Below are 21,283 nucleotides of genomic sequence, written 5' to 3'. Positions count from 1 at the left end.
TCAGTACTCACCCGTTGTGTGTGACCTGGAACGTCAGTACTCACCCGTTGTGTGTGACCTGGAACGTCAGTACTTACCCGTTGTGTGTGACCTGGGACGTCAGTACTCACCCGTTGTGTGTGACCTGGAACGTCAGTACTCACCCGTTGTGTGTGACCTGGGACGTCAGTACTCACCCGTTGTGTGTGACCTGGAACGTCAGTACTCACCCGTTGTGTGTGACCTGGGACGTCAGTACTCACCCGTTGTGTGTGACCTGGAACGTCAGTACTCACCCGTTGTGTGTGACCTGGGACGTCAGTACTCACCCGTTGTGTGTGACCTGGGACGTCAGTACTCACCTGTTGTGTGTGACCTGGAACGTCAGTACTCACCCGTTGTGTGTGACCTGGAACTTCAGTACTCACCCGTTGTGTGTGACCTGGGACGTCAGTACTCACCCGTTGTGTGTGACCTGGAACGTCAGTACTCACCCGTTGTGTGTGACCTGGAACTTCAGTACTCACCCGTTGTGTGTGACCTGGAACGTCATTACTCACCCGTTGTGTGTGACCTGGAACGTCAGTACTCACCCGTGGTGTGTGACCTGGAACGTCAGTACTCACCTGTTGTGTGTGATCTGGAACTTCAGTACTCACCCGTTGTGTGTGACCTGGAACGTCAGTACTCACCCGTTGTGTGTGACATTGAACGTCAGTACTCACCCGTTGTGTGTGACCAGGAACGTCAGTACTCAACCGTTGTGTGTGACCTGGAACGTCAGTACTCACCCGTTGTGTGACCTGGAACGTCAGTACTCACCCGTTGTGCGTGACCTGGAACGTCAGTACTCACCCCCTTGCATGTTACCTGGAACGTTATTACTCACCCGTTGTGTGTGACCTGGAACGTCAGTACTCGCCCGTTGTGTGTGACCTGGAACGTCAGTACTCACCTGTTGAGTGTGACCTGGAACGTCAGTACTCACCCCCTTGCATGTGACCTGGAACGTCAGTACTCACCTGTTGTGTGTGATCTGGAACTTCAGTACTCACCCGTTGTGTGTGACCTGGAACGTCAGTACTCACCCGTTGTGTGTGACCTGGAACGTCAGTACTCACCCCCTTGCATGTGACCTGGAACGTTAGTACTCACCCGTTGTGTGTGACCTGGAACGTCAGTACTCGCCCGTTGTGTGTGACCTGGAACGTCAGTACTCACCCGTTGTGTGTGACCTGGAACGTCAGTACTCACCCTTTGTGTGTGACCTGGAACGTCAGTACTCACCCGTTGTGTGCGACCTGGAACGTCAGTACTCACCCGTTGTGTGTGACCTGGAACGTTAGTACTCGCCCGTTGTGTGTGACCTGGAACGTCAGTACTCACCCCCTTGCATGTGACCTGGAACGCCAGTACTCGCCCGTTGTGTGTGACCTGGAACGTCAGTACTCACCCGTTGTGTGTGACCTGGAACGTCAGTACTCACCCGTTGTGTGTGACCTGGAACGCCAGTACTCGCCCGTTGTGTGTGACCTGGAACGTCAGTACTCACCCGTTGTGTGTGACCTGGAACGTCAGTACTCACCCGTTGTGTGTGACCTGGAACGTCAGTACTCGCCCGTTGTGTGTGACCTGGAACGTCAGTACTCACCCGTTGTGTGTGACCTGGAACGTCAGTACTCACCCGTTGTGTGTGACCTGGAACGTCAGTACTCACCCGTTGTGTGCGACCTGGAACGTCAGTACTCACCCGTTGTGTGTGACCTGGAACGTCAGTACTCGCCCGTTGTGTGTGACCTGGAACGTCAGTACTCACCCGTTGTGTGTGACCTGGAACGTCAGTACTCACCCCCTTGCATGTGACCTGGAACGTCAGTACTCGCCCGTTGTGTGTGACCTGGAACGTCAGTACTCGCCCGTTGTGTGTGACCTGGAAAGTCAGTACTCGCCCGTTGTGTGTAACCTGGAACGTCAGTACTCACCCGTTTTGGGTGGCCTGGAACGTCAGTACTCGCCCGTTGTGTGTGACCTGGAACGTCAGTACTCACTCGGTGGTTAACGCTCTCGCTTCACACCGCGAGGGCCTGGGTTCGATTCCCAGCCAGAGTAGAAACATTGGACGTGTTTCTTTCCACCTGTTGTCTATGTTCCCCATCAGTAAAATGGGTACCTGGGTGTTAGTCGACTGGTGTGGGTCGCATCCTGGGACACTGACCTAAGGAGGCCTGGTCACAGACCGGGCCGCGGGGGCGTTGACCCCCGGAACTCTCTCCAGAAACTCCAGATAAACTCGTTGTGTGTGACCTGGAACGTCAGTACTCACCCCATTGGATGTGACCTGGAACGTCAGTACTCACCCCCTTGCATGTGACCTGGAACGTCAGTACTCACCCGTTGTGTGTGACCTGGAACGTCAGTACTCACCCGTTGTGTGTGACCTGGAACGTCAGTACTCACCCGTTGTGTGTGACCTGGAACGTCAGTACTCACCCGTTGTGTGTGTCCTGGAACGTCAGTACTCACCCGTTGTGTGTGACCTGGAACATCAGTACTCACCCGTTGTGTGTGACCTGGAACGTCAGTACTCACCCGTTGTGTGTGACCTGGAACGTCAGTACTCACCCGTTGTGTGTGACCTGGAACGTCAGTACTCACCCGTTGTGTGTGACCTGGAACGCCAGTACTCGCCCGTTGTGTGTGACCTGGAACGTCAGTACTCACCCGTTGTGTGTGACCTGGAACGTCAGTACTCACCCGTTGTGTGTGACCTGGAACGTCAGTACTCGCCCGTTGTGTGTGACCTGGAACGTCAGTACTCACCCGTTGTGTGTGACCTGGAACGTCAGTACTCGACCGCTGTGTGTGACCTGGAACGTCAGTACTCACCTGTTGCTTGTGACCTGGAACGTCAGTACTCACCTGTTTATTGTGACCTGGAACGTTAGTACTCACCCGTTGCGTGTGACCTGGAACGTCAGTACTCACCCGTTGCGTGTGACCTGGAACGTTAGTACTCACCCGTTGCGTGTGACCTGGAACGTCAGTACTCACCCGTTGCGTGTGACCTGGAACGTCAGTACTCACCCGTTGCGTGTGACCTGGAACGTCAGTACTCACCCGTTGCGTGTGACCTGGAACGTCAGTACTCACCCGTTGCGTGTGACCTCCGCCTTGTTGACACACACAGCGGTGAAGCGGTCTTGCAAGAGACACACTTCCCGCCGTCCGCAGCGCAGCAACCCGCACAGCGCGTCTGAAACACACAGTACCATGAAACACAGCGTGACATGAAACACAGCGTGGCATAAAACACAGAGTGACATGAAACACAGCGTGGCATGAAACACAGAATGCCATGAAACACAGAGTGCCATGAAACACAGCGTGGCATGAAACACAGCGTGGCATGAAACACAGCGTGGCATGAAACACAGCGTGGCATGAAACACAGAGTGCCATGAAACACAGAGTGCCATGAAACACAGAGTGCCATGAAACACAGAGTGCCATGAAACACAGCGTGCCATGAAACACAGCGTGGCATGAAACACAGCGTGGCATGAAACACAGCGTGGCATGAAACACAGCGTGGCATGAAACACAGAGTGCCATGAAACACAGAGTGCCATGAAACACAGCGTGGCATGAAACAGAGTGGTATGAAACACAGAGTGGCATGAAACACAGAGTGGCATGAAACACAGAGTGGCATGAAACACAGAGTGCCATGAAACACAGCGTGGCATGAAACACAGCGTGGCATGAAGCACAGCGTGGCATGAAACACAGCGTGGCATGAAACACAGAGTGGCATGAAACACAGCGTGGCATGAAACACAGCGTGGCATGAAACACAGCGTGGCATGAAACACAGCGTGGCATGAAACACAGCGTGGCATGAAACACAGCGTGGCATGAAACACAGAGTGGCATGAAACACAGCGTGGCATGAAACACAGCGTGGCATGAAACACAGTGTGGCATGAAACACAGCGTGGCATGAAACACAGCGTGGCATGAAACACAGCGTGGCATGAAACACAGCGTGGCATGAAACACAGCGTGACATGAAACACAGCGTGTCATGAAACACAGAGTGGCATGAAACACAGCGTGGCATGAAACACAGAGTGGCATGAAACACAGCGTGGCATGAAACACACGGTAGCATAAAACAGAGTGGGATAAAACACACAAAGTAACATAGAACACAAAGAAACATGAAACATATCATTTTGAAACACGACGTAACATGTACTTATGTATAAAGAGAGAGGTACTATGTGCTTACTAGCTCTCTGTTATCCAAACAGATAAGAATCCAACACTGTCTAGAACTACTGGCCCATGTTAGGCACCTGATTCTTACTCTTGATAGTTCTCCCTCATGTTCTCGTCTAACAGAAACCAGAGTATTATTTTCACTGATGTCAACGAGAGGTTTCTCCTACAAGATCCAGTGGGCCCAACAGACAAGCAACAAGGTTATCCAGGACGTGGGTGTATGACTCTCCTTCTTTAACGAGACTCGTCAGTTTATGACAGTTCTCAGTCAACTGATAATCAATTACACACACACTGCAGCCATCAGCTTTCAGGCGCTTCTGTCTTTCCCTGTCTTGCTTGCAAAGTGCACCTCACTCTAGAGGGCATTTTAACAGTATACAGTTAAAATGCACGTAGGCCTTTTAACCTAAGTCATGCTTTTATATTTACCCGGGGGCCTGCAGGGACCTCGAGGAAAATTTTAATGAAATCGTTTGACAAACAAAATTTTATACTTTTTTTAATGATGCAGGTTATTTTAACTTTGTTAGGTACATTCTCTTCGTGTTGTGTGCTCGTCCTGGTACCTGGTATTTCTGTCACTTAATTTTGTGTATTTAATATATAATATTTATTATTTAGAGCGCCAGGTAAGTGAAAGTTCTCTTCAAATCTCACAATTTACAGCATTTGCACTCATCTACCGCTATACCAGTGATCACTTGTATCCTTCATAAACTTTAATATATCCAGCTTAACCCGGCGCTTCTAGGATCCTTAGGGCAAGTGAATGTCGTCTTGCATCGAGTAAATGTTGTCTTGGATCAAGTGAATGTCGTCTTGGGTCGAGCAAGTGATGCCTTGGGTCGAGTAAGTGTCGTCTTGTTTTAAGTAAGTGTCGTCTTGGGTCAAGTATGTGTCGTCTTGTTTCCAGTAAATGTCGTCTTGGGTCGAGTAAATGTCGTCTTGGGCCAAGTAAGTGTCGTCTTGGGCCAAGTAAGTGTGGTCTTGTTTTAAGTAAGTGTCGTCTTGGGTCAAGTATGTGTCGTCTTGTTTCCAGTAAATGTCGTCCTGGGTCGAGTAAATGTCGTCTTGGGTCGAGCAAGTGTTGCCTTGGGTCGAGTAAGTGTCGTCTTGTTTAAAGTAAGTGTCGTCTTGGGTCAAGTATGTGTCGTCTTGTTTCCAGTAAATGTCGTCTTGGGTCGAGTAAATGTCGTCTTGGGCCAAGTAAGTGTCGTCTTGGGTCAAGTATGTGTCGTCTTGTTTCCAGTAAATGTCGTCTTGGGTCGAGTAAATGTCGTCTTGGGCCAAGTAAGTGTCGTCTTGTTTTAAGTAAGTGTCGTCTTGGGTCAAGTATGTGTCGTCTTGTTTCCAGCAAATGTCGTCTTGGGTCGAGTAAGTGTCGTCTTGGGTCGAGTAAGTGTCGTCTTGGGTCGACCAGCTCTCAGCTATCGTAAGGGTTATGCTGTCTTAATTACATCCCTGAAATAACTGGGGGGTAGAGGCGGGGATTTCCTTGAGAAAAATGCATGGAATTCCCAGAAGAATGGTAGGCAGCAGCAGCTGTGCATTGTCATAATGTACGTGGCCAGAATACTGGCAAAACTCCATTGTATCTGCCCCTTTGGAATTCCTGATGGAGTTGTGCATGTCAGCGCCTTTATACACCTCAAGTCTTAGTTTTATTTTGACCCTCAGCCACGATGCTCTTTATATATATATATATATATATATATATATATATATATATATATATATATATATATATATATATATATATATATATATATATATATATATATATACATACACACACACACACACACACACACATACACACACACACACACACACACACACACACACACACAGACACACACACACACACACACACACACACACACACACACACACACACACACACACACACACACACACACACACACACACACACACACACACACACATACACACACACACACACACACACACACACACACACACAGGTCTTAGCAGCAGAAGCTAGGATACAGTGCTTAGAAGAGAAACTGCAAAGTCTGAAACAGATTAGAGAGACAAATGACAATTCAGATGTGACATCAGGAAATTCAAAGTCAGGCGCAGACAAGGGGATGGTAAGCAACAACGGAGACATGCCGTACACGAAGGCCCTATCAGACCCACGTGGGGCCAGGGAAAAGACGATGAGCACACTAAGATCAAACGACAGGTCCGAAGACAATGAAGGTATGCTATATGCAGAGATTCTAACAGCCAACTGCAGTAGCAAGGGACAGCTGGTCAGGAAAGACAGTTCACTGAGAATAGAAGTTTCAGATATGACAGGGACTGAAGGCAAGAACATGTCAATGGAAGGAAATAAAATGTCTCAGAGGAAGCAGATGGAGACTCAGTGGGAGTAGGAAAGGGCGAGGTCAGTTTTTGTGTACGGGCTCCAAGAAGCCAAGGGGGACAACTTTGAAGAAATAAAGCAGGAGGAGAAAAAAATTATTGAAGGCATCATGAAAACAATAGGGGAGGGCAATATGACCCAGGTGACAAATTTTCAGAGAATTGGGTGGTTTGCGAGTGGAAGGATACGGCCTGTCAGAGTAACTTTCAAGGAAGAATCAGTTCGAACCAGGATTCTGCAAGAGAAAGCAAGACTGAGGGACAAAGAGGGGTACCAGAGAGTATACCTCGACCGCGACAGAACACAAGAAGAAAGGACTACACTGAAAGAGAGGGTACAGAGACGCAAGGAGGAACGAGAAGCAACGAAAATGAGCAGGACCCAGACACAGGAGAAAGGGCAAACACACCCCACAGAATCTCCCACCAAAAGACTCCAACTGCGACATTCCCAACGCAACTGAGCAACCTATACTACAACCCACTCACTGTTCCCTCTGCCACCAACCCCCATATCACAAACCTCACCCCAACAGCTGTCCCTTATGGGCATTCTGACCCTACCCCCATCAACACAAACCCCACCTACACCACAGCCCCATATAGGCCCCCACCAAGGCTCTCGCTCCCCCAACCCCAATATTCTTGCATGACCACAATGATAGAAAAGAAACTGAAGGTTTGGTACACAAACGCGGATGGAATAACGAATAAACATGAGGAGTGGAACGAAAGAATCAGTGAAAAATCCCCAGACATCATAGCAGTCACAGAAACAAAACTCGCTGAGACAATAACAGACACAGTCTTCCCAACAGGATATCAGATCCTGAGGAAAGATAGAAGGAGTAGAGGGGGAGGAGGGGTTGCACTGCTCATAAAACACCGATGGGGATTTGAGGAAATGGAAGGCATGGACATGATTGGAGAAAGAGACTACATTGTAGGTACAATTCAGTCCGGAGAACATAAAGTAGTCATTGGAGTGATGTATAACCCACCACAGAACTGCAGGAGGCCAAGAGAGGAGTACGAAGAAAACAATAGGGTGATGGTGGACACACTGGCTGAGGTGGCAAGAAGAGCTCACTCGAGCAGAGCAAAGTTACTGGTAATGGGCGATTTCAACCACAGGGAGATCGACTGGGAAAACCTGGAGCCACATAGGGGTCCCGAAACATGGAGAGCCAAGATGATGGATGTGGTACTTGAAAACCTCATGCATCAACATGTCAGGGACACAACCAGAGAGAGAGGGGAGGATGAGCCAGCAAGACTGGATCTTGTGTTCACCCTGAGCAGTTCAGACATTGAGGACATCACTTACGAGAGGCCCCTTGGAGTTAGCGATCACGTGGTTCTGAGTTTTGACTATATAGTAGAGTTACAAGTGGAGAAGGTAACAGGAACTGAAGGGGACAGGCCAAACTATAAAAGGGGGGACTACACAGGTATGAGAAACTTCCTGCAGGAGGTTCAGTGGGACAGAGAAATGGTAGGAAAATCAGTAAACGAGATGATGGAATATGTGGCAACAAAGTGCAAGGAGGCAGAGGAAAGTTTTGTTCCCAAGGGAAACAGAAATAATAGGAAGACCAAAACGAGTCCTTGGTTTACCCGAAGGTGTAGGGAGGCAAAAACTAAGTGCAACAGAGAATGGAAAAGGTACAGGAGGCATAGGACCCAGGAAAACAAGGAGCTTAGTAGAAGAGCCAGAAACGAGTATGCACAGATAAGGAGGGAGGCCCAGCGACAGTATGAAAACGACATAGCATCGAAAGTCAAATCTGACCCGAAACTGCTGTATAGCCACATTAGGAGGAAGACAACAGTCAAGGACCAGGTGATAAGGCTGAGGAAAGAAGGTGGAGAACTCACAAGAAACGATCAAGAGGTATGTGAGGAGCTCAACACGAGATTTAAGGAAGTATTTACAGTAGAGACAGGAAGGACTCTGGGGGGACAGACCAGATGGGGACACCAGCAAGGAATACACCAACAAGTGTTGGACGACATACATACAGATGAGGAGGAGGTGAAGAAACTGCTAAGGGACATCGATACCCCAAAGGCAATGGGACCGGACAACATCTCCCCGTGGGTCCTTAGAGAGGGAGCAGATATGTTGTGCGTGCCACTTACCACAATCTTCAACACGTCCCTGGAAACTGGGCAACTGCCTGAGGTATGGAAGACGGCAAATGTAGTTCCCATTTTTAAAAAAGGAGACAGAAAAGAGGCACTAAACTATAGACCTGTGTCATTGACGTGTATAGTATGCAAAATTATGGAGAAGATTATCAGGAGGAGAGTGGTGGAGCACCTGGAACGGAACAAGAGTATAAATGTCAACCAGCACGGATTCACGGAAGGCAAATCCTGCGTCACAAACCTTCTGGAGTTTTATGATAAAATAACAGAAGTAAGACACGAGAGAGAGGGGTGGGTTGATTGCATCTTCTTGGACTGAAAGAAGGCCTTTGACACAGTTCCTCACAAGAGATTAGTGCAGAAGCTAGAGCATCAGGTGCATATAACAGGAAGGGCACTGCAATGGATCAGAGAATACCTGACAGGGAGGCAACAACGAGTCATGGTACGTAATGATGTATCACAGTGGGCACCTGTGACGAGCGGGGTCCCACAGGGGTCGGTCCTAGGACCAGTGCTATTTTTGGTATATGTGAACGACATGACGGAAGGGTTAGACTCAGAAGTGTCCCTGTTTGCAGATGATGTGAAGTTAATGAGGAGAATTAAATCTGATGAGGACCAGGCAGGACTTCAAAGAGACCTGGACAGACTGGACACCTGGTCCAGCAAATGGCTTCTCGAATTTAATCCTGCCAAATGCAAAGTCATGAAGATAGGGGAAGGGCACAGAAGACCACAGACAGAGTATAGGCTAGGTGGCCAAAGACTGCAAACCTCACTCAAGGAGAAAGATCTTGGGGTGAGTATAACACCGAGCATGTCTCCGGAAGCACACATCAATCAGATAACTGCTGCAGCATATGGGCGCCTGGCAAACCTGAGAACAGCATTCCGATACCTTAGTAAAGAATCATTCAAGACACTGTACACCGTGTATGTCAGGCCCATACTGGAGTATGCAGCACCTGTTTGGAATCCGCACTTGATAAAGCACGTCAAGAAACTAGAGAAAGTACAAAGGTTTGCGACAAGGTTAGTTCCAGAGCTAAGGGGAATGTCCTATGAAGAAAGATTAAGGGAAATCGGCCTGACGACACTGGAGGACAGGAGGGTCAGGGGAGACATGATAACGACATATAAAATACTGCGTGGAATAGACAAGGTGGACAAAGACAGGATGTTCCAGGGAGGGGACACAGAAACAAGAGGTTACAATTGGAAGTTGAAGACACAAATGAGTCAGAGAGATAGTAGGAAGTATTTCTTCAGTCATAGAGTTGTAAGGCAGTGGAATAGCCTAGAAAATGACGTAGTGGAGGCAGGAACCATACACAGTTTCAAGACGAGGTTTGAGGGCCCAGTAGCAACCGGTGAAGAGGCGGGGCCAGGAGCTAAGACTCGACCCCTGCAACCACAAATAGGTGAGTACAAATAGGTGAGTACACACACACACACACACACACATACACACACACACACCCACACACACACACACACACACACACACACACACCAGCGGGGTCCCGCAGGGGTCAGTCCTAGGACCAGTGCTGTTTCTGGTATTTGTGAACGACATGACGGAAGGAATAGACTCTGAGGTGTCCCTGTTTGCAGATGACGTGAAGTTGATGAGAAGAATTCACTCGATCGTAGACCAGGCAGAACTACAAAGGGATCTGGACAGGCTGCAGACCTGGTCCAGCAATTGGCTCCTGGAGTTCAATCCCACCAAGTGCAAAGTCATGAAGATTGGGGAAGGGCAAAGAAGACCGCAGACGGAGTACAGTCTAGGGGGCCAGAGACTACAAACCTCACTCAAGAAAAAAGATCTTGGGGTGAGTATAACACCAGGCACATCTCCTGAAGCGCACATCAACCAAATAACTGCTGCAGCATATGGGCGCCTGGCAAACCTCAGAACAGCATTCCGACATCTTAATAAGGAATCATTCAGGACCCTGTACACCGTGTACGTTAGGCCCATATTGGAGTATGCGGCACCAGTTTGGAACCCACACCTAGCCAAGCACGTGAAGAAACTAGAGAAAGTGCAAAGGTCTGCAACAAGACTAGTCCCAGAGCTAAGAGGTATGTCCTACGAGAAGAGGTTAAGGGAAATCAACCTGACGACACTGGAGGACAGGAGAGATAGGGGGGACATGATAACGACATACAAAATACTGAGAGGAATTGACAAGGTGGACAAAGACAGGATGTTCCAGAGATTGGACACAGTAACAAGGGGGGACAGTTGGAAGCTGAAGACACAGATGAATCACAGGGATGTTAGGAAGTATTTCTTCAGCCACAGAGTAGTCAGTAAGTGGAATAGTTTGGGAAGCGATGTAGTGGAGGCAGGATCCATACATAGCTTTAAGCAGAGGTATGATAAAGCTCACGGCTCAGGGAGAGTGACCTAGTAGCGATCAGTGAAGAGGCGGGGCCAGGAGCTCGGACTCGACCCCCGCAACCTCAACTAGGTGAGTACAACTAGGTGAGTACACACATACACACACACACACACACACACACACACACACATACATACACAGTCCTGCTTGCATATTGGTGTTCTGAAATGCGTGTTTGGAGGTCTCTTGATGTTTCGCCCACATATAATTTGTTGCAGTCATTACAAGGGATTATGTATACCCCTGCAGAGGATGGAGGCTTGTCCTGTCTACTACTGGTGATGTCCTTGATGGTCGTGGTTGTGGAGGTAGATATTTGGAATGATGTTTTGGCAAAGATGTTGGAAACATGTTTGGCAGTGGAGTTGTTGGGGAGGACTATGTATCTCTTCTCGGCAGTGTCTTCTCTGGCAGTGTCTTCTCCACTGCCAAACATGTTTCCAACATCTTTGCCAAAACATCATTCCAAGTATCTACCTCCACAACCACGACCATCAAGGACATCACCAGTAGTAGACAGGACAAGCCTCCATCCTCTGCAGGGGTATACATAATCCCTTGTAATGACTGCAACAAATTATATGTGGGCGAAACATCAAGAGACCTCCAAACACGTATTTCAGAACACCAATATGCAAGCAGGACTGACGATACAAGGAATGCCTGTGTACAACATCGCAATTCACACAACCATTTAATTAACTACAGAAACTCAAGACTTATAGCCAACGAAGACAACACGCAATACAGAAGAATCCTGGAATCATCGCTTATCTCTATAACCAACAATTTCAACCAGAACAACGGCTTCTATAACATAGCTGAACCACTCGCCAAGAAACTTCTTCATCGCTATCCCACATAAGAACATAGAACACTGCAGAAGGTCTACTCACAACTTGTCCAATACCCCTGCCAAGCTACCCAAGACTCTATAATCCCACCCGGTAGATCATCAGATGCAGCATTCTCCACCTGACCTCAACATTCTGGACATGACTATAAATACTCTCGTACCTTCCACCCCAGGTAGATCCGTGTGTGACTTGAAAAAGCCCACTGTGTGGGCGAAACGTTGTCAATAAAGGATCACATTATACTGCATATGTGTTTATATTTCCATTGTGTCGGTATTTTATACCATTTATTTCCGTAGTGTTTCTTTGGTAGAGTTTCCTTGGTAGTGTTTCTTTGGTAGTGTTTCTTTGGTAGTGTTTCTTTGGTAGTGTTTCTTTGGTAGTGTTTCTTTGGTAGTGTTTCTTTGGTAGTGTTTCTTTGGTAGTGTTTCTTTGGTAGTGTTTCTTTGGTAGTGTTTCTTTGGTAGTGTTTCTTTGGTAGTGTTTCTTTGGTAGTGTTTCTTTGGTAGTGTTTCTTTGGTAGTGTTTCTTTGGTAGTGTTTCTTTGGTAGTGTTTCTTTGGTAGTGTTTCTTTGGTAGTGTTTCTTTGGTAGTGTTTCTTTGGTAGTGTTTCTTTGGTAGTGTTTCTTTGGTAGTGTTTCTTTGGTAGTGTTTCTTTGGTAGTGTTTCTTTGGTAGTGTTTCTTTGGTAGTGTTTCTTTGGTAGTGTTTCTTTGGTAGTGTTTCTTTGGTAGTGTTTCTTTGGTAGTGTTTCTTTGGTAGTGTTTCTTTGGTAGTGTTTCTTTGGTAGTGTTTCTTTGGTAGTGTTTCTTTGGTAGTGTTTCTTTGGTAGTGTTTCTTTGGTAGTGTTTCTTTGGTAGTGTTTCTTTGGTAGTGTTTCTTTGGTAGTGTTTCTTTGGTAGTGTTTCTTTGGTAGTGTTTCTTTGGTAGTGTTTCTTTGGTAGTGTTTCTTTGGTAGAGTTTCCTTGGTAGTGTTTCTTTGGTAGTGTTTCTTTGGTAGTGTTTCTTTGGTAGTGTTTCTTTGGTAGTGTTTCTTTGGTAGTGTTTCTTTGGTAGTGTTTCTTTGGTAGTGTTTCTTTAGTAGTGTTTCTTTGGTAGTGTTTCTTTGGTAGTGTTTCTTTGGTAGAGTTTCCTTGGTAGTGTTTCTTTGGTAGTGTTTCTTTGGTAGTGTTTCTTTGGTAGTGTTTCTTTGGTAGTGTTTCTTTGGTAGTGTTTCTTTGGTAGTGTTTCTTTGGTAGAGTTTCCTTGGTAGTGTTTCTTTGGTAGTGTTTCTTTGGTAGTGTTTCTTTGGTAGTGTTTCTTTGGTAGTGTTTCTTTGGTAGTGTTTCTTTGGTAGTGTTTCCTTGGTAGTGTTTCTTTGGTAGTGTTTCCTTGGTAGTGTTTCTTTGGTAGTGTTTCCTTGGTAGTGTTTCTTTGGTAGTGTTTCTTTGGTAGTGTTTCCTTGGTAGTGTTTCTTTGGTAGTGTTTCTTTGGTAGTGTTTCTTTGGTAGTGTTTCCTTGGTAGTGTTTCTTTGGTAGTGTTTCTTTGGTAGTGTTTCCTTGGTAGTGTTTCTTTGGTAGTGTTTCTTTGGTAGTGTTTCTTTGGTAGTGTTTCCTTGGTAGTGTTTCTTTGGTAGTGTTTCTTTGGTAGTGTTTCTTTGGTAGTGTTTCTTTGGTAGTGTTTCTTTGGTAGTGTTTCCTTGGTAGTGTTTCCTTGGTAGTGTTTCTTTGGTAGTGTTTCTTTGGTAGTGTTTCCTTGGTAGTGTTTCTTTGGTAGTGTTTCCTTGGTAGTGTTTCTTTGGTAGTGTTTCTTTGGTAGTGTTTCCTTGGTAGTGTTTCTTTGGTAGTGTTTCCTTGGTAGTGTTTTCTTGGTAGTGTTTCTTTGGTAGTGTTTCTTTGGTAGTGTTTCTTTGGTAGTGTTTCTTTGGTAGTGTTTTCTTGGTAGTGTTTCTTTGGTAGTGTTTCTTTGGTATTGTTTCTTTGGTAGTGTTTCTTTGGTAGTGTTTCTTTGGTAGTGTTTCTTTGGTAGTGTTTCATTGGTAGTGTTTCTTTGGTAGTGTTTCTTTGGTAGTGTTTCTTTGGTAGTGTTTCTTTGGTAGTGTTTTCTTGGTAGTGTTTCTTTGGTAGTGTTTCTTTGGTAGTGTTTCTTTGGTAGTGTTTCTTTGGTAGTGTTTCTTTGGTAGTGTTTTCTTGGTAGTGTTTCTTTGGTAGTGTTTCTTTGGTAGTGTTTCTTTGGTAGTGTTTTCTTGGTAGTGTTTCTTTGGTAGTGTTTCTTTGGTAGTGTTTCTTTGGTAGTGTTTCTTTGGTAGTGTTTCTTTGGTAGTGTTTTCTTGGTAGTGTTTCCTTGGTAGTGTTTCTTTGGTAGTGTTTCTTTGGTAGTGTTTCTTTGGTAGTGTTTCCTTGGTAGTGTTTCCTTGGTAGTGTTTCTTTGGTAGTGTTTCTTTGGTAGTGTTTCTTTGGTAGTGTTTCTTTGGTAGTGTTTCTTTGGTAGTGTTTCTTTGGTAGTGTTTCTTTGGTAGTGTTTCTTTGGTAGTGTTTTCTTGGTAGTGTTTCTTTGGTAGTGTTTCTTTGGTAGTGTTTCCTTGGTAGTGTTTCTTTGGTAGTGTTTCTTTGGTAGTGTTTCTTTGGTAGTGTTTCTTTGGTAGTGTTTCCTTGGTAGTGTTTCTTTGGTAGTGTTTCTTTGGTAGTGTTTCTTTGGTAGTGTTTCTTTGGTAGTGTTTCTTTGGTAGTGTTTCTTTGGTAGTGTTTCTTTGGTAGTGTTTCTTTGGTAGTGTTTCTTTGGTAGTGTTTCTTTGGTAGTGTTTCTTTGGTAGTGTTTCTTTGGTAGTGTTTCTTTGGTAGTGTTTCCTTGGTAGTGTTTCTTTGGTAGTGTTTCTTTGGTAGTGTTTCTTTGGTAGTGTTTCTTTTGTAGTGTTTCTTTGGTAGTGTTTCTTTGGTAGTGTTTCTTTGGTAGTGTTTCTTTGGTAGTGTTTCTTTGGTAGTGTTTCTTTGGTAGTGTTTCTTTGGTAGTGTTTCCTTGGTAGTGTTTCTTTGGTAGTGTTTCTTTGGTAGTGTTTCCTTGGTAGTGTTTCCTTGGTAGTGTTTCTTTGGTAGTGTTTCTTTGGTAGTGTTTCCTTGGTAGTGTTTCTTTGGTAGTGTTTCTTTGGTAGTGTTTCTTTGGTAGTGTTTCTTTGGTAGTGTTTCTTTGGTAGTGTTTCTTTGGTAGTGTTTCTTTGGTAGTGTTTCTTTGGTAGTGTTTCTTTGGTAGTGTTTCTTTGGTAGTGTTTCTTTGGTAGTGTTTCCTTGGTAGTGTTTCCTTGGTAGTGTTTCTTTGGTAGTGTTTCTTTGGTAGTGTTTCTTTGGTAGTGTTTTCTTGGTAGTGTTTCTTTGGTAGTGTTTCTTTGGTAGTGTTTCTTTGGTAGTGTTTCTTTGGTAGTGTTTCTTTGGTAGTGTTTCCTTGGTAGTGTTTCTTTGGTAGTGTTTCTTTGGTAGTGTTTCCTTGGTAGTGTTTCTTTGGTAGTGTTTCCTTTGTAGTGTTTCTTTGGTAGTGTTTCTTTGGTAGTGTTTCCTTGGTAGTGTTTCTTTGGTAGTGTTTCTTTGGTAGTGTTTCCTTGGTAGTGTTTCTTTGGTAGTGTTTCTTTGGTAGTGTTTCTTTGGTAGTGTTTCCTTGGTAGTGTTTCTTTGGTAGTGTTTCTTTGGTAGTGTTTCCTTGGTAGTGTTTCTTTGGTAGTGTTTCTTTGGTAGTGTTTCCTTGGTAGTGTTTCTTTGGTAGTGTTTCTTTGGTAGTGTTTCTTTGGTAGTGTTTCTCTGGTAGTGTTTCCTTGGTAGTGTTTCTTTGGTAGTGTTTCCTTGGTAGTGTTTCTTTGGTAGTGTTTCTTTGGTAGTGTTTCTTTGGTAGTGTTTTCTTGGTAGTGTTTCTTTGGTAGTGTTTCTTTGGTAGTGTTTCTTTGGTAGTGTTTCTTTGGTAGTGTTTCTTTGGTAGTGTTTCTTTGGTAGTGTTTCTTTGGTAGTGTTTCTTTGGTAGTGTTTCTTTGGTAGTGTTTCTTTGGTAGTGTTTCCTTGGTAGTGTTTCTTTGGTAGTGTTTCTTTGGTAGTGTTTCTTTGGTAGTGTTTTCTTGGTAGTGTTTCTTTGGTAGTGTTTCTTTGGTAGTGTTTCTTTGGTAGTGTTTCTTTGGTAGTGTTTCTTTGGTAGTGTTTCCTTGGTAGTGTTTCTTTGGTAGTGTTTCTTTGATAGTGTTTCTTTGGTAGTGTTTCCTTGGTAGTGTTTCTTTGGTAGTGTTTCTTTGGTAGTGTTTCTTTGATAGTGTTTCTTTGGTAGTGTTTCTTTGGTAGTGTTTCTTTGGTAGTGTTTCTTTGATAGTGTTTCTTTGGTAGTGTTTCCTTGGTAGTGTTTCTTTGGTAGTGTTTCTTTGGATCTTTCTAACACATTTTCGTTCTAATTTAAAGTATGTTGAAGCAGACTACTGCTGCATATTCAAGGTTGTTCTAACATGTTTCAAACATGTCTGTCATCTCACCATCGTATATCTGAGAGACATGTTTTAGTCTGTCAGTGTAACTTCCTCACAATTATATTTATTTACCCGAACATCCGGTGACAAGTTGTTTTTTTGTAATTGTATATCTCACTCTCTGATACACTCAGTATTTTCTATCACTCTTTAATCTTTATTTAACCTAATTTTTCTTGCTCCCATTTCTCTTTCTCGGCATTTATCTATATTATTTGCTGGCTGTATCCCACCGGGGCAAAGCGACCCGAATGAGAAACACTTTCACCATCGTGGAAAAAGACACTTATGTACAGTTCAGGACATATATTAAAGGAAACGTTTCGCCACGAGTGGCTTCTTCAGTCCTGAAGAAGCCACTCGTGGCGAAACGTTTCCTTTAATAAATGTCCTGAACTGTACATAAGTGTCTTTTTCCACATCTTGTCGGTATCACCATACCATTTCCTCACTTTCACCATCATTCACACAATCACTGTCTTGCCAGAGACGCGCAGGTACGACAAATTAGATGTCCCTCCAAATAGTAAATATCCTAGACCCACTGTACTTCCCACCTCCAGGACTCAAGTCCGGCTAACCGGTTTCCCTAAATCCCTTCATAAAATATTACCCTGCTAACATTAGTCTCCACTCACCACTAACACGCTCACATACACCTGCTGTATGTCCAAGCCCCTTGCACACAAAGCCTCCTCTATCCCCTCCCTCCAACCTTTCCTGGAACGACCCCTACCCCGGCTTCCCTCCATTACAGATTTATACACCCTCCAAGTCATCGTATTTTCCTTCTTCTTCTCTAAATAAGCAAACCACCTCAACAACCCCTCCTCAGCACTCTGGATAATACTTTAAGTAACTCTGCAACTCCTCCTATACTCAAAGCTATTAATTCTCTACATAATATTTACACCACACATTCCCTTCCATACATTAATAGTGTTTATCGATATTAATTGCATTTATCTAAATTTATTCCAACTTGCATCCGTAACTCCAGTTGTTCACTTTATCAAAGTCATCCCGTACTCATTTACACTCATTATTATTCATTTTCCTCCCACAATTGTTCACGTTTATACCCTCACAATTGTTCACGTTTATATTCTCACAATTGTTCACGTTTATACTCTCACAGTTGTTCACGTTCATACCCTCACAATTGTTCACGTTTATACCCTCACAATTGTTCACGTTTATACCCTCACAATTGTTCACGTTTATACCCTCACAATTGTTCACGTTTATACCCTCACAATTGTTCACGTTTATACCCTCACAATTGTTCACGTTTATATTCTCACAATTGTTCACGTTTATACTCTCACAGTTGTTCACGTTCATACCCTCACAATTGTTCACGTTTATACCCTCACAATTGTTCACGTTTATACTCTCACAATTGTTCACGTTTATACCCTCACAATTGTTCACGTTTATACCCTCACAATTGTTCACGTTTATACTCTCACAATTGTTCACGTTTATACCCTCACAATTGTTCACGTTTATACCCTCACAATTGTTCACGTTTATACCCTCACAATTGTTCACGTTTATACTCTCACAATTGTTCACGTTTATACTCTCACAATTGTTCACGTTTATACCCTCACAATTGTTCACGTTTATACCCTCACAATTGTTCACGTTTATACCCTCACAATTGTTCACGTTTATACCCTCACAATTGTTCACGTTTATACTCTCACAATTGTTCACGTTTATACTCTCACAATTGTTCACGTTTACACCCTCACAATTGTTCACGTTTATACTCTCACAATTGTTCACGTTTACACCCTCACAATTGTTCACGTTTATACTCTCACAATTGTTCACGTTTATACCCTCACAATTGTTCACGTTTATACTCTCACAATTGTTCACGTTTATACCCTCACAATTGTTCACGTTTACACCCTCACAATTGTTCACGTTTATACTCTCACAATTGTTCACGTTTATACCCTCACAATTGTTCACGTTTTCCTCTCAAACAGAAAATATCTTAGTTATTGTAAAAAAAATTCTTATATTCCTTTGTTTATCAGTTGCCAAAGTGGCCTTGCAAGGGGAACCTGTAAGTGTTTGGTAATACCTAACTAGATTTAAAATATTCGAAGCCGACCCGACAACCAGTTGTTTACAGCAGTGAGTTCCTCTTAACCAAGTGTTTTTATTATCCACTTTTCCCTAGTGTTTATTTTTTTTTTAGTATCTTTGCAATAACACTTGTTAGGAAAACTGATCTATAAATTAGCGTGTCTTTAATGTCTCTCTCTCTATTTTTTTTTAATGATGGTGGAATCCTTCAAGAGTCACGTCAGTTTCCCCGTCTTCTAATATCATGTTTATTTTTCCACTATTATCTACCTTGTGCATAATTAATGTCGTATTTGCTTTGTCTGTTTTCGTAAGGTGAAATCCAGGATCTTTTCTTAATTCATGGTATAACTTAACAAATGTTTGATGACAGTTGTGTTGTAGAGGTGTGAGCGGAGTTCACACCTCCCCTTCTTTCTTGCTACTGCCCTTTCTGTCTTCTACCTTGCTACTCTCCCTTCTATCTTGTTACTTCCCTTCTGTGTTGATACTTCCTTTCTTTCTTGCCAGTCCTCTTTTTTCTTGACACTTCTCCAATGTAGAATAAAACTTGTTTATATTATTATAATTATTTCCTCTGCTCCTCTCTTTCTTACTGTTTCTTCTCTACACTAACAAGTTTCTTACTGTTCCTTCTCTACATTGATAAATTTCCCTCCAATAAAACCTTCTTTAAATATGGTTTTTCAATTTAGTTTCAGACAGACTATGTTAGATATATTTTCGTTTATAATATACCTTAGTTCTCATCTTCCTCAAATTAATTCATCTATACGTATTATTAAGATTTACATATGTGTTTGTCCCCATAACTCACTCACTCTCTTTCTTTGTATGTTTGTCTCTGTCTCTGTCTTTCTCTCCCCTGTTTGCTACACTTCTGGTTTCCTCAGGTGGTGTCTCTGAGACGGTGTGTGACAGGTTGGCACGGGTAAATTACTCTGTAAAAACCTCTTCCTTGCTTCTGTCCTCGTTTACGCTGGTGATGGTTTTTATTATGACTACCCTAGCCTCCCGTGTGTGTGTGTGTGTGTGTCTGGAAAAAGAGAGCATCATATAGGCTTGCTATAACCTCTAATATGAGAGAAGAGATTGTTATTAGTGTCAGCAAGGGGGAAACACTTCTTTTGTGTTCCTTAAGTCTGTCGGGAAGGTAGCGACCATTTTCACCAACCTATTGCTACATAATTCTTCTCCCGTCGACACTTCCGGCGTTTACTCTATTTCCTGGTCCTCTCGTCCTCTTCAATACATTGCTGAAATTGACCGCTTCCTTTCCGACAGATTCAACGAACACAAAAGAAGTGTTCGTCGTTCTGACACTAATGCTCTTTTCTGTCGTGTTGAGGACCACAACGATTCCATAAACTGGTCCTCTGTCAAAATTATCTCTCTTCGTCCATTAAATCTATCACCACCGACGCTGTCTTGCTGACTTACGCACAACACTAGACAAAACCAAAGCGTGAATCTCAGCTCCGACTTCTCTCCCCAGCTGCTGTGACCCATACCAGGCCACCACTCTCTTAGTAATATTGTGTAATAGTAGTAGTAGTATTCGCAATAATAATAATAATAATAATAATAATAATAATAATAATAATAATAATAATAATAATAATAATAATAATAATAATAATAATAATAATAATAATAATAATAATAACACCAACATCAATAATAACAGCAAAAAACGACAACAGTAATAATAACACTTATTTCTTCAGTTTAGAAAAAATAAGGTACGACGGTAAGGATAACAATATAACAGCATGGTATTATTAACAGTGATGGTGCTCTTGGTAGTTTTAGAGGTGAAGTGAACTAACAGGTGTCGAGTCCAGCACTCGCTGCAGTCTACTCTGTGTTATGCCACAGTAAGTATTGTCACGATATCAGTACATAATGTTAAGCTGAAATCTAACACTCACCTGTCCGATCAGTGTTGAATTTTCTTCACGTTTTCTTGAAAACTTTTCCTATCTTTTCCTGTTTTTTCTCATATGTTTTACAGCTCTCGCAAAGGGCCTTGTGATGGATGTTTTATCTCAGTATAAGATCCAGCACACAGCCTCCTAGTACACCATTCAACCATTAACATACCTCATCCAAAACCACAGCCATTAGTATTCCTTGATCCAGTAATTTTTTTCTCGTTGTATATGTGTGTATGTGTACACATATGTATACATATAAGTACTGTCATACACGTACTGTACAGGATGGGTCACATTTATATTGTTGCAACGTGTCCTCAACGTAGCCACAGCATCTATTTAGCCTTCCATGTATTTCTGTCAATTTCGTTGAGGTTGTTATGCCAGGTAAGATTTTACTTAGTACGTTCTTGATCTAATGTAAACCAAGTCGAAGTGTTGCTGTTTACACAAGTTTTACCCTTGTGGTAACTTGTACTGATACTAACTTGCCCAAAATACTTTCTATTTTCTGACCAGCAGTTAGAACGTTCATCAGTTACCATTAACAAGGTTGACTCTGACGTTCCTTCTTCAACATTATTCTGATTTATTCAGGTCAAGGAAAGCAATTGACAGCCCTCTACTTCACCACTCACACTTTGCATATAACAAAATGCCGTTTTACATATAAATAGGCGGAGGCGTCAAAGA

The 21,283-nt window shown here is 43.6% G+C and overlaps 1 protein-coding gene across 3 annotated transcripts in view; it reads right to left on the bottom strand.

Moving 5' to 3' along the window:
• Cow (Proteoglycan Cow) overlaps positions 1-21,283 on the bottom strand; it is a 644,780-nt gene that overhangs the window by 336,000 nt on the left and 287,497 nt on the right. For all 3 annotated transcript variants that reach the window (XM_070084478.1, XM_070084479.1, XM_070084480.1), the window contains exon 3: positions 3,130-3,232. In XM_070084478.1, the coding sequence (XP_069940579.1) occupies positions 3,130-3,232 (103 nt within the window). The remainder of the gene's footprint in view (positions 1-3,129; positions 3,233-21,283) is intronic.

The sequence above is a fragment of the Cherax quadricarinatus genome, chromosome 13 (assembly GCF_038502225.1).
Source record: "Cherax quadricarinatus isolate ZL_2023a chromosome 13, ASM3850222v1, whole genome shotgun sequence".
In the NCBI taxonomy this organism is placed as follows: domain Eukaryota; kingdom Metazoa; phylum Arthropoda; class Malacostraca; order Decapoda; family Parastacidae; genus Cherax; species Cherax quadricarinatus.
Note: the sequence above shows the minus strand (reverse complement) of the source record. Positions and strands in the feature narration are given on the sequence as shown.